Genomic DNA, 13,077 nt, shown 5'->3' with positions numbered 1-13,077 from the left:
ACATCTCCTTTGCGGAGTGGAGGTATCGGGCCACTGATGAACACTTTAGGCTGTAAACAGCTCACAGTTTTTAGCAGATGGGTGAAATCCTGCTTTAACACCTCAGACTCCTCCTTGGCTAAATCATTTAATCCAAAATGAATCGCAACATTTTTCAAATGTGGGTAATCTGCAACAATATGCAAGATTTTGTCAGCCAGGTCTGATACTGTGTCATTAGGTAAGCAGATCACTTCCACGTTGCTGCTCAACATCTTCTGAGCATTTTTAACAGAAACATTTCCCACTATCAGTGTGTGAGGTTGTTGCTTTGGCCGACCATGTCTCTTTTGTTTTCCTGAAGCACTTTCAGTCTTCGCAGTTCCAGAAGGTTGTGTGTTGACCTCATTAGAGCCAGATCCTAGGTCATTCAGCAGTGGTGCGAATCAATTGCCCAGTTCTACATGAAACTGGGTTTGTGACTTGGTGATACTCCTGCCTTTAACAGATGTCCACTTTTGTGCCTGGGCAGACAAGGGAGTTGATGTTGAGGCTGCAGTCTGCGAAGCCAGTGCAGGCCAGTCCGTCTCATTATTGATATCAGGGCGCTTTGCTCGGCCCGTTAGCCTTTGAAGTGGATATGACTTTTTCTTAGGCTTAGCTCCCAGAGTATTCCAGGGAGGACTCGCACCTGTTGGCTTATCAACGGGAACAGTATCCTCCCTAGGTCTGATAGCTTTGTTAGCACGGGCTGGTAGCGAGTTAGCTTCATCCACTCCGCTGTTTTGAAACAGCGGCACAGTCGTATCATTATCATATCCATAGTGTCCATTAACCTCAGTGTTTACTTGTATTCCTCGCACTGTAGTCTCCAGTTCAGTAATCTTTTGGAGAAGACTGCTGTATTCTGTTGTGGACAGAGCCATTCTTCTGCTCGTTAGCTTGCTACTTGTAGCTAGCTAGCTTGCTACTTAGCTTTCCAGTTGAGCCAGCAAATAAAAAAGCAGTAGATGATTACCTCAGAGCCAGAGTCAGATGGTAAATGATAGAGTTTGATGCTGAAGTATTGTATCCTTTCTCAGAAGAAAAAGTTCATGTCTAGTAAATAAATTCCTCTGTGAGCTCCGCTCTGCTCTTTTGCTGCTGTCAGCTCAGCTGCCGGAAGTACGGATCCAGTGTTGTACTGATCCTGCCGAGTCTCCCTGCTGGCTTTTTTGAGTTGCCACCTCATCATACTGTCTGACGGTCTGTATCATCAGTGCGAGCGTTAGGTCTGGCCTCAGCTGCAGTCGGCGTGAGAGTTCTTTGTCCACTATCCCGATGACGATACGGTCACGGATGTTTTCCTAACGGCGCGCACCAAACCTTCAGCACTCCGACAGGGCTATACAGTGCATGGATGAAGCACTCTACCTTCTCCCCCGGCCGCTGGACGTGCTGGTGGAAACACGCGGAAAACTTTCTCGCCACTATTCCAAAGTCTTTCCTGTGCCCCTTGTCAGCAAATGATTTGAATATATTATCTGCCTTGTTGCCCATGGCGTATATCAGGCAGCTCACTAAGATCATTCCTTCAACTCTGTCCAGCTTTGTGGCAATCCTGTACCGCTCAAAGCGCTGTCTCCAGTCCGGCCATTCCGTCGGCTTATCAAAAGGAAAGTCTGTTCGTGGATTCAACTTCGCCATCTCGTCAGCAGACTATGGCTCACTTTTCCAAGACACCGGCCACTTCTGACACCATGTAAGATGAACCACTTTGCTGCTTACTCTCCTAGCATACAGCTCTCTACACATGTTCACTCCAGTGAAGCAGGGTCTTAACACTGCTGCAATCCCCACACACACCTGGATCTGCTCGCTACATATTACCATATGTGACAACTTGTCCCCTCAGAATGTATGGACAATTGACAAAAGCAATTCCCCTACCTGGTAAAATAATGGTGAGAGAGGATTTATTATATTCTAAAACTTCCCTTGAACCTAGGCAGCTCCACATTGACAATATTTATTTTTGTGATAAAAAAACAAAAAAAACAAAAAACAAATGAATCAGACAATTACTAACAAAATAGTTTTTCCCTAATCAGACTAAAATGCAATATATATTGAGAGATTTTGAAGCTGGCCATGTAACTATAATATTATTATTTTTTTTATCCAACTATTTTTTTTAATTAGTCGGATAAAAAAAAGAAATCCTAGTTTCTTATTTTGGAAAATATATTATACTACTTTAAATGTTATTTTATTTTTATTTAATTCTCTACCTCTTTTCGATAATGTATGTTCAACCTGTAAAGATGGCATGCTTCAGATGTTTAGAAATATGTGCCTATGTTTGTGTATAAGGTTCATTAATAAAGGAAGAAGAAAAGAAAAAAACATCGGTTGTTGAAAGACGTATCAAATGCTTTTATTTTGAAGACTGGGAGCGGTGCACGTGGCTAGTTAATGATGACGTAGCGGATGTGGTGGTCATGTGCAGCGGAAGGAAAAGCACTCCAGTCTTTGCATTTTGAAATACTTTCCATTCGTCATTGCGTAACTTTAACTTCAGTCATGACAGCAATCAGGAGATGTTCCACCCTTCATTAGTAAGTGAAACCGTTTATTATATCGTCAGATGGCCAGTTTCCGATACTGTCAAGTGGTGATGGACTGCAGGGCAAATTAAGCTTTTGTAAAGTACTGAACAATAGATGCTTTGTTTCGTTTTTAATTGGGGGGTCATTTATAACAGAGTATGATACAACATCACAAGTAAAACGCATAATACACATCGAATTTAAAAGCTGAGCGATGGTTTTGAGGCAGAAGTAAACATAAAACAAGCATAACAGCTGATACACAACACTGAAATTTTACGAGAATAAAGTGTCCGCTTTTTGGGAGTGAAACTAAAACCTGGAGACATACCGGAGACTAGTTTCTACTGCATTCATGTGTATTAGTAGTTATGTCTGTTATTATTATGTTTATATTAAAATATGTTGTTATGAATGATCTCCACGTGTATATGATTTTAATCAAAAAATTTAAAAAAAACAAACAAACAAACTGGTTTCTAAGTGTTTCCGAGCAGTGCTGCTGATGTAGTAGGAACAACTCTCCGGTTAATAAAGCCCAATAAAACTGTGGAAAACAATAACCAGGAATAGATATTTGCTCCCTGGTAAAGATCGTAGCTCCGAAATGTTTCCGGGTTTTATTATCATCCGCTTTTGTTTTTTGTGGTCCGGCAGAATTTCGAGCCCCAAACACACAGAGACACAGGCGGAATTATAGAGTACCGAAGATTGTCGTTCTCAAAGGTGAGAAATGTAAAAAGCTCTCAGATCAACGCCATAAAAAGTGGATTTTAAACCTACTTCCGCGGTCGGGAGGAGCCGAGTCCGCTAAAGCCCGTGTTTGTAGCGACCACTTGGTCAGATATGTATGTTAGCAATAGCGAGCTAACTTTGTTTTTGTGGCAGTGTTTATATAGCATTAGGTTGTCGTTAAATGCTCATTTCAATTTATCTTCTTTATTTCACCCCTGCACACTGTGCACCATTTAATACTGGCTGGCACCGACTCTGCATGTACAATATCTGTAAATATTTTTAATAATAATTTAGTAATGCCAAATAAAATGTGACAGATAATTATATTACTGAATTATTTATTAACGGAATATTTCAAACCAAATTTTAGGTACAGACTATGCCTCTGTATCATGAAATGAGTGCATACAAAGTAGTAAATTAAAAAATAATTATTTTTTGTGTAGTTGTATATTGCAATAATTAAGGCCCTATAAAATCAGTTTTATTTCTTTTCCAAATTCCGTTTTATTTTTTCCCAACTTCCGTGTTTTCAACAGTATTTCTTTTTTAAAAGAAATATTAATATTTTTTTTTTAAATATATTGGTTTTTAACTCCTGTAAGGAAACAAAATACATACTAATGAATTAAAAACCCATAATTTAACAAAAATGTATGTCAAAAATACAGTAACATACAATGAAAAGGTAGATATAAGTTGTAGTGACATGGATTATTCTGACTGCTCCTTTTTAATTATCCGCCTGAAGTGAAATTCCAGCTTTTACCCAGACCCCGCTTTTTTGTGGGTGAAGGCTTCAGTTGTTATGAGATACCATCAAAGACAGGGTCACCAACTTTTCTGAAACTACAACCTACTTTAACACAAAATTGTCTGTTAGTATATTTTGCTTTACTAATAGAGTCTACTCCCTGACTAGTGCACGAAAGATGTTTACTGTTAATTTTTGTTTGTTTACTAGTATTACTTGGACACTCAAAATCCCACTAGTAGTGATTGATTGATTTTATTCAAGTGTGATGCACAAGCGTGCCTAGCCCACGCGTTACAAATAAAACAAACAAAAGCAAAAGTCTCTTTTCTTAAAAGCCAACTCATAATCTTCTCCTCAGGCATCCAAAAAACATCTGGGTTAGACAAATGTACACGATCAAATAAAACATTTTGGAAATCAAAACAAAGTGGACAATAAAGGACAAAATGAGACTCGTCTTCCACCAACTCCAAATCACACACAATACAGAGTCGCTGCTTTCTAGATAAATTTAAAAGTATATATGGTACTGTTTGAAACTCCTCTTTAAAATGGTTTTGTGTATATGTCATTTTTCCATTGTTTTTGGAAATCTAAAATTATCTTCTGTTTAAGGAATTTAAATGATACTGTAATTTAATTTTGTAAACATAACTTGAATCATAATTTGAGAATATTATGGCAATTTCTTTGGCCCAGGGATAATTATTTGAGCAATAGTACTGGTATGAGTGGGAGAAAGAATCAATCAATCTTCCGTCAGACTTAGTAAACGATAGTCAATGCATATACTTCCAATAATCCTTTATTCAAATGGTAAGTTATGTTTTACAAGGATATTTTAATCTCATAACTGATATTTTAAAAGCACTATAGTACTTGAGCTGCTTATTTATATAATAAAGATAAGAAAGAACAGGCCTTTTTGTTTATTGTATATGTTACAAGCAAGGATGCTGCTACTTTGGCACATTACCATGCAGATTTTTAACTCAACAGTTTACAGATGTCTTCTGCTGGTTTGATAAAAGGCAAATTTGTCTCCTTTTTGAATGCAGTTGCTATGTTTTTTAAAAACGGCAATTAATCAGGGCTGACAGGGCAGACAGTGACGGCCAGTTGTTGCTTTTTTCTAAAAAAAAAAATGTATTGATACGTGCACTCCATACAACTATTAAAAATATATACTATTCACTCATTTACCCATTTATTTAAACATCTAAATTATTACAGTCATATACAATTTACATATGTACATAAAGAAAAAAAATACTTGGGGTGCTTTTACATTAATCAACAGATATAAGGATTCAAAAATGTCCAAAGTTTCCACTGCTCTTTTGTCTTATACTCCATGTAAAGAGGTCTTCTATTTGTCTATTTTTTTTAATTTTTTTTAAAGTGGTGACATTTTTGTGGCTTTAGACTCCAATTACATTTATGTATATAATATTTTCCCTACAATATAAACAAGTTTAAAATATACCGTAATTATTATGTATAGTTTTTGTTTCCACTGTATCCAGAATAATAATAATCTTTCTCAACTAGAACTGTTGATTGTTTTGTCACATGACTGCTCCAGGGTGTATTTTGTTTCACATCTACCTGGGCTGCTACTCTTTGTTTTTTAGACTGCTGCCAACTTGTTTGTAGTGTTATTTCAGCAAGTTTCAGTTTTACAGTTACAGTTGGTTGGGGACCTTTGTAATTGAATACCTTAATTACAGTACAGTAATCAAATTAAACCGTATCAACTAAGTGAATGAATAAAAATGGCCTGTGTAAAGGCTTTTTCAAATGAAGAAATTCTCTTGTGAAATCTGTGACCTGTTGACCTGCACAACTCAAAGAATCAGAATCGAGAATCGTTTAGATTAGGAATCGAAATTGAGAATCGGAATCAGAATTGTTAAAATCCAAACAATGCCCATCCCTACTGATGGTGCTGGAGCTGCTCCTATAGTCTGTGATTTGCAGCAAGCCCTGCCACACATGCCCATGGAGTCACCAGTGAAGTAGAAGCCATCCAGCGTCTCCCTGTACTGTCTCTTGGCAGCTGTAATGGCCCTTCTCAGTCTGTACTTCCCACCTGTGTGTACTCAGTCTCATTGCCAGATAAATGCTGCAGAGCGAGCACGCAGCATGTGATGTACCCCACTGTTTATTCAGGGCTTTTCCGTAGAACATGCTGTCAGAGTAAAACAGGTGTGAAGATATAAACAGGCATGTTAAAATTGCAGCCCATGAAATGTGTTTAAAATTAGAAAAATATTTAAAAAAATAATCAAGAGATTAGTTGACAACAAAATCATATCATTGTTAGTTGCTGCTCTACTTTATTGTTAATTGCTTTTTTCATTTCTATGACTAAATGTTAATGCTGTGTTTTCATTGGCATGGTTTGGATAACAAATATTTTCTTTGTACACAGGTAACTAAGCTGTCATGGATTTAAGTAACAAACTGGAAATCTACATCCCCAAGAATGCAGAGGTAAAATGTGTCCCATTACAGAGCTTGCCAAAAAATGTACTCAGACAGATATGCCATCACATATCTGGCTCTGAGGCCTTTGGGACACTTGCAGACCCTTCACAGGGCACATGGATTTGTCCAGTAATCCTTCGAAATAAAGGCCAAACCTTGACACCCTGTACAGGAACCAGTGAAATGAAGAACGTTTCATCAATGCTAGGCAACCACATTCGAAACAAGCCTGGGCTCCTTCATATGGCTTTTGTTTCCTCTAACCCTGAAGCCTACCATGTGCTAAAGAACATCATGCATGGAAGATGCAGCTCATCTAATTCCCAAATACCTGAGGGCTCTCCGAAGGGATACCAAAATGCTGTAATCATCTACAGAGAGTGTGTTTTCCTGTCCGTCAAGAATCAAAACCAAGACCACTGTCAACAGGCCACCAAAAAATCAAAGCCAAGCCATCAGTCCGTCTGTCCTGCTGTCTCAGCTGTGTCATCTAGCAACCAGTCACAGGTATGACATTTACTGTAACTTATCGCACTACAGTAGTTAGCAATAAATGCTAAATGCTGTTGGATACTTCAATGAAATACAGGAACCATCTTCTTTTGGAAACTATTATAGATCATGCCCATATTTAAACACAATATACAGTAATTTGTGTTTACATTTATATAAATATGTATTATATAACTGTTCCCAGAATCTGTAGTGTTTGATCTTGATCTATTCCAAATAACTCAGCAAAGCAATCCTAGTTACGATCACCCCAATACCAGTGTGTTGAAAGTAGGGATGCAACAATAGTCAGCCCACTGTTCAATACGTACCTCGTTTTCTTAGTTACAGTTCACGGTTTGGGTGTGATGGCCCGTTCCGTTAAAATGTTTCCAGTGTTTTAAGTAAATTTTAAAGAGCAGCAAGGGATTAAGAAAGATAGCGACATTTTTTCATTTTAAACCATTTAATTTTACTTTGAAGCAAAACAAAATTAATTCACAGTCCTGTATGTAGTGTATTATACAACATTTAGTTCCTACCAAGTGTTTTGATTGGACAGCAGACATTCCAAGAGTGCTGATATTGGGCAACAACTAGTGGTGCAACGGGTCAAAAAACTCACGGTTCAGATCGTATCACGAGTCACTGATCGGATCATTTTTCGGATCAGCAGAAAGAAAAAGAAAAGACTAAAACTTTGCTCTCCATTTATTTTGTAAAACACTTAGTGCAACATTTTTCTGCTCATTAAATACAAATAACATTTAACTTGAGGTGTCAATCCAATGCTTAAATAAAATGTTGAATCATATAAAAACAAATTAAAGTGCAATATAAGGCATGACACCTCCATCCTTTAAACAGTAAGTATATGAAAAAAAATTAAGGCATGACACCTTCTTTTAAACATGGAGAGCAAATTTAAAAACTAGCCTATGCCCACATCATCAAAAAAGAATAAAAGAAGGAAAAGAAAGCAGATCTTAGTTTATAATTTCAAATTCTTACAATAGTCAAGGATGGCCATCCGGACAAGAGCCAATATTTATTTAATAAGAGCCTTAAAAGACATGGATGGATGGAGGCATAAACATGACGACATTCACACGGACTTAGTACGCACACACGCACGCACACAGAGCGGTTCCTTTCTCCCTGTGTGTGTCTCTCTTTCTTCAACTCTCACGCTATCACATTTAAGGAGCACGAACCAAACATGCGCGGATACGCTCTGTTTTTTTTTTTTTGCGTCAACCAATCCGCTGACCACGTGCATGCCGAACCGTGGAGAGAGATCCGTGCGGAACATGGATCAACGATGATCCGTTGCACCACTAGCAACAACGCTCTGGGACTTCCAACGGATCATATCACGCCACTGTACAGCTGATCTAAATACAGTTACATCATGGACTACACACCGCAGTACACTGTCACTATGTCACACTGAAGGTCTTAACGCACAATTCAGATTTTTTCAAAAACTCAGATTTTCCTGATTGTTTATATTACATATTAAATGCATCTTCAGTCACTTTGGAGTATGAACAGGATCTGACCCTGAAGTGATGCGCATGTGCGGAAGAGGTCCTAAGGTGACCCATGACCCTGCTGTGTTCATGGAAGTAAATATGGAGGCGTCCAGTGTAGGACTGTGTGTTGTGCTGAGAAATGTTCTTTCCAACTGAAATCAGCACTTTATCCCTGGTCTCCCTGGTCTTTGGTGAGAGCAGACGTGTTTTTCTTTGCTCCGATAACACGACCTTGGCTACAGCTGGCTACAGCTGAACAGCCTGAACAGCCTGAAAAACTGGGCCCAAGACTGAAGGAAAATGGTGAAAAAACCGCAGGGAGGCCCTTCAGAACCCAATTCGGGTTTGGAAGAGGTCAAGGAGATGATACGCGAGGGTCTACAAAACCTATCTGCCGAGATAAAGTCGTTGGAAAAGACGCTGGAAAATTCACTGGAAAGACTACAAAGCGAAACAAAGGTACTGAAAGAAAAGAATGAAAGAAATGCTGAAGAGATAAAATTGTTGAACGCGAGGGTTGAACAGCTGGAACAAAAGGAAAGAGAGAAAGATGTCATCATCACAGGCCTAAAGATAAAACCCAGGAGTGACGAAGAAACAAAATCGATTGAACAACAGGTCATTGACTACCTGAAGTCAAAGGACATTGTCCTGAACCCTGACAACATCAACTCCTGCCATCTCCTGCCAAAGAGAAATGATACCAGAGCTGTAAAAATAACCTTCACGAATATAAAATTCAAAGGAGAAATAATCAAGCAACGAAACAAACTCAAGGGAACGAAGGTGTACATCAATGAAAACCTGACGAAACAAAATGCAAGCATTGCATGGAAAGCACGCCAAATAAAAAAAGAAGGAAAGATTTTGAAGACGTGGTCAAAAAACTGCAGGATTTACATCCTGGAAGAAGAGGACGGAAAACCAGTTCTTATCAAGACGATGGACAACTTGGGAAAATACGAAGGATCCACCTAAACAACAACACTACTGATGGTAATCATGGATATGGACCCAGATCTATATAAACACTGGAAACAAAACTCAGACTGTGATTATTTTACGGAGACCGAATTAAATGTGGAAACCAAGAGTAAAAAAGGTCTGTCATTTATTCATTTTAATTGCTAGGTGGTGGGGTGATTAAGGATTACATTAAATTTAAATTCAAAGTGTTTATTGTCATATGTGCAGTTAGAAACACGATTTTTTTTTATATACAATGAAATTACTGCCTTGCTTATGAACTAAGATATAATAATGTGTTTATACAAGTTAAATCTAACAGTGGAAAATACAACACTGCCAATAAAACTAACAACAGCAGTTAGAAACACGCTTATGAACTAAGATATATTACATTAAAATACTACTTTGCTTGTGAACTGGGATGTGGTGATGTGTTTATACAAGTTGGATCTGATCCCATCATCAGACAGTGGAAAATACAACACTGCCAATAGAACTAACAACAGCTGGATTACCCTTGATGTAGAGACAAAACAAGGTGACATTGTGGATGAAAAGGGAAGAATCTTCCAAACACCTTCGAAAGAGGAACTATTCTTGAACTGGAGGAATGCTAACAACGTCTGGCAGGGAACAAGGCCAACAAATGAGAATACACAAAAAAGAAGAAATCAAGAATGTTTTGACCAGAGAGACATGTAAACCCATGTAAATCTGCGATGGTAAAACAGGGGACGGGACCCGGATAAGCAAACTGCTTCTCTCGTCTCCTTTTTCGGCATGTACAAAAAATGTAAAAAAAAAAAAAAAAAAAAAAAAAAAAAAAGTGAATGTAACCATGTCGGAAATAAACTGAATAAATAAATAAATAAATAAATAACTTTAAGGAGACCAAAAAAGAAGAAAGCCAGGTTTATCGCTCTAACCATTTTCTGTGACGGCTGCTACATCTTTACAGCGGAGTGTATAGATGCAGAGTTGGAGTCAACAGTGGTAGGAATGGGATGTCTGCGGCTGCAATGATGTGCAGTTCATTAAAATTGGAATTGTGCTGTTCAGTCTTTAACAGATCGGATACAGGTCACATATGGGCAAAAAGATCGGATTTGGGTCATATTTGCCTGTAGTGTGAACTTAGCCTGTCCATCTCCATTTGTTCTAAGAACCCCAAAAACATAGTATTTGAGGTATATTTTCCCAAACTCACCTGTTTTCCAGAGTTTTAGCCTCTGAAAAGTCACTTTCTGAGCAACTCCACACAAACGGTCTGATTTGCGTCCTATTTATGCACATTCATGAGTGGGCGTGTCTATAGACTGACTTCCTCCTACCCGCACCGTGACGTAGGGCCAAAGATCGGCCCGCCCTCCTCCCACCCACTTCGTAGCCGAGATCATGCTGCTTTATAAACATGAGACAGAGCGTGGGTGCTGGTTGTTCGCCGGTACATACAGTACATAGACTAGAAAATACATACCTCGCACTGCACGAAGAACGCTGAAAAGCTCACCATGTGTGTTTACATGTCAATCACGGCAGAAAGCTTCCTGGAGGCGCAGCTTCTCCAGCTCAGTGCCGCGTCAAATTCGTTGTCCAAGTGGGAACGTGTCTTCAAATTGGAGCGAGGGGTTTGGGCTCACCCTGCAGTAAGAAAGGAGCAAATCACCCTCTAACTAACGATTGAGGGAATCAATGAAAAAAACACTTTACGCATGTGTATGAAGCCCAAATAGCACTTTTATGATGATTATAGCACAGAAAAGTTGATTTACTACAACATGGGCCCTTTAAGTGTGTACTCACTTTTGTTGCCAGCGGTTTAAATATTAATAGCTGTGTTGAGTTATTGTGAGGGGACAGTAAATGTACATTGTTACACAAGCTGTACGCTGACAACATTGTATCAAAGTGTAATTTCTTCAGTGTTGTCCCATGAAAAGATATAATTCAATATTTGCAGAAATTGGAGGGTATTTATTTTTGTGAGATTTTACTGTGAGTAGATGCAAAGAGTGATAGTAGTCTTATGAATATGGCAATATAGGCCGGAAAATTTACCTTGCTCATTTTCATTTAATGTACAATTAATTTATTATGATCCCAGGCCTAACTGGGAACCAGTGTGAAGACTCTCAAACTGGAGCAATGTGTTCTGACATCTTTGTTCTAGTTAGGACTCGAGCTGCAGCTTTCTGAACCAGCAGTGGCTGTTTGATGCTCTTGTTCTTGGGGATTCCTGTAGGAAACCATTACAAGAGTGTTAATCCAAAATAAAACGCTGTCAGTGGATGTTAATAACTCCTGTATGTAGAAATCTGCAGGATTAGTTGCTAAGGACCCCCACTTTTCATGTGACTTTCAGATTAGAAAAAGGTCATTGGGTAAAGCTTTTCCTGGACTGTTACTGAGAGCTGAACATAAGCCTTAACTCAAGTGCTCACTCAAATATTTAAAGAAATGTTGTATGATACTGTATATTATTTATTATTGTTTTTCAGGAATTGCAAACCAAAGGGAAAAAGGCCAAGAGAAAAGTAAAACACTTGGAAAACAAACAGGATGTGACATATCAGGATGGAGAGGACAACGTATCATCAGCCAAGGTTGGACATCATGTTCATCAGTTTGCAGGTGGAGTGGACAGAGTCAACAGTGAGCAACAGGCCAAAGCTTCAGAAGAGCAGATTGTAGTGGAAAATCCTGCCACTCCAGCTCACTGTCAGCTCCATGTGCAGGAGGATAGAATTCATTTTGACAGTAGTGACTTCAACTTGCTGGATGAAGGCAGTGAAGTTGCTGAAAACATGGACCTTAAGGAAAGCAGCTCAGTGATCTGCCATGACCAGAGTAGAGGTAGGAGGGAGTCCCTGTGCGCAGACGTTTCCTTCAAGTTACAACAGTCAGAATTTGACTTCAATGCATTGGCACAAGAGGAGAAAATTGCTGAAATGAAGGCTAGGCTTCAACAGAGTCAAGCTGCACTAAAAAGCCTAACTTCGTCAAAGTGACAGCTGTTAAAATTGTTCGTCATTCTTTACAAATGCTTGACTAAATATTCTACAGAAAAGTCTCCTGCGTAGTAATTCAGGCTTTACTTTTTCATTTATACATGTGATTTCTGTACGTGCATTTTAGTGAGCAATTATTTGGATTAATCAGTTATTTACAATGAACACATTTGTGAAGTTTTGCAAATGAATTAAGTTTATTTGATGTAAATTATTATGCAAGCATTTGTTTGTATTGGCTTTTGTGACTTAAAACCTTGCAACCCAATTTTCTTTTATCACATCAACATTATACTGGATTCTACTTATAGGAAAAGTTCTACATTAATGTGTATCAATCCAATTTGTGAAAATGAAATTAACTATAGCAAAATATACATTGTTACACTTAAGATAAAATCAGTTTGAGTACTTTATTTAGTTTACAAGAAGGGTCTTCAGTTGATGGAGACTCATTGTTGCAATTCTGAACTTAAAGAATTAGTGTTTGTGAATAAAATGAACTGACTCTAGTTACAAAA

At 38.3% G+C, this 13,077-nt stretch overlaps 1 protein-coding gene across 2 annotated transcripts; it reads left to right on the top strand.

Moving 5' to 3' along the window:
* Positions 1-2,448: 2,448 nt before the first annotated feature.
* On the top strand, positions 2,449-13,077 carry LOC114467102 (uncharacterized). Of its 2 annotated transcripts, none has more exons than XM_028453150.1 (3): positions 2,449-2,576; positions 6,497-7,059; positions 12,047-13,077. In XM_028453150.1, exons 2-3 carry the CDS (start codon positions 6,511-6,513, stop codon positions 12,554-12,556), a joined length of 1,059 nt encoding a protein of 352 aa, XP_028308951.1. In that variant the 5' UTR covers positions 2,449-2,576; positions 6,497-6,510; the 3' UTR covers positions 12,557-13,077. The 2 variants fall into 2 exon arrangements, with proteins under 2 accessions (XP_028308951.1, XP_028308953.1); XM_028453152.1 differs by lacking the exon at positions 2,449-2,576 and adding an exon at positions 3,167-3,293.

This window comes from Gouania willdenowi, chromosome 7 (assembly GCF_900634775.1).
Source record: "Gouania willdenowi chromosome 7, fGouWil2.1, whole genome shotgun sequence".
NCBI lineage: Eukaryota > Metazoa > Chordata > Actinopteri > Blenniiformes > Gobiesocidae > Gouania > Gouania willdenowi.
This window is presented reverse-complemented; position numbering and strand designations above follow the sequence as displayed.

Excerpts from the sequence above, each read along its gene's own strand:
- LOC114467102 (XM_028453150.1), top strand. The coding sequence starts at position 6,511 with ATGGATTTAAGTAACAAACTGGAAATCTACATCCCCAAGAATGCAGAG. Across the intron at positions 7,060-12,046 it reads CATCTAGCAACCAGTCACAG|GAATTGCAAACCAAAGGGAA; the intron begins GTATGACATTTA and ends ATTGTTTTTCAG.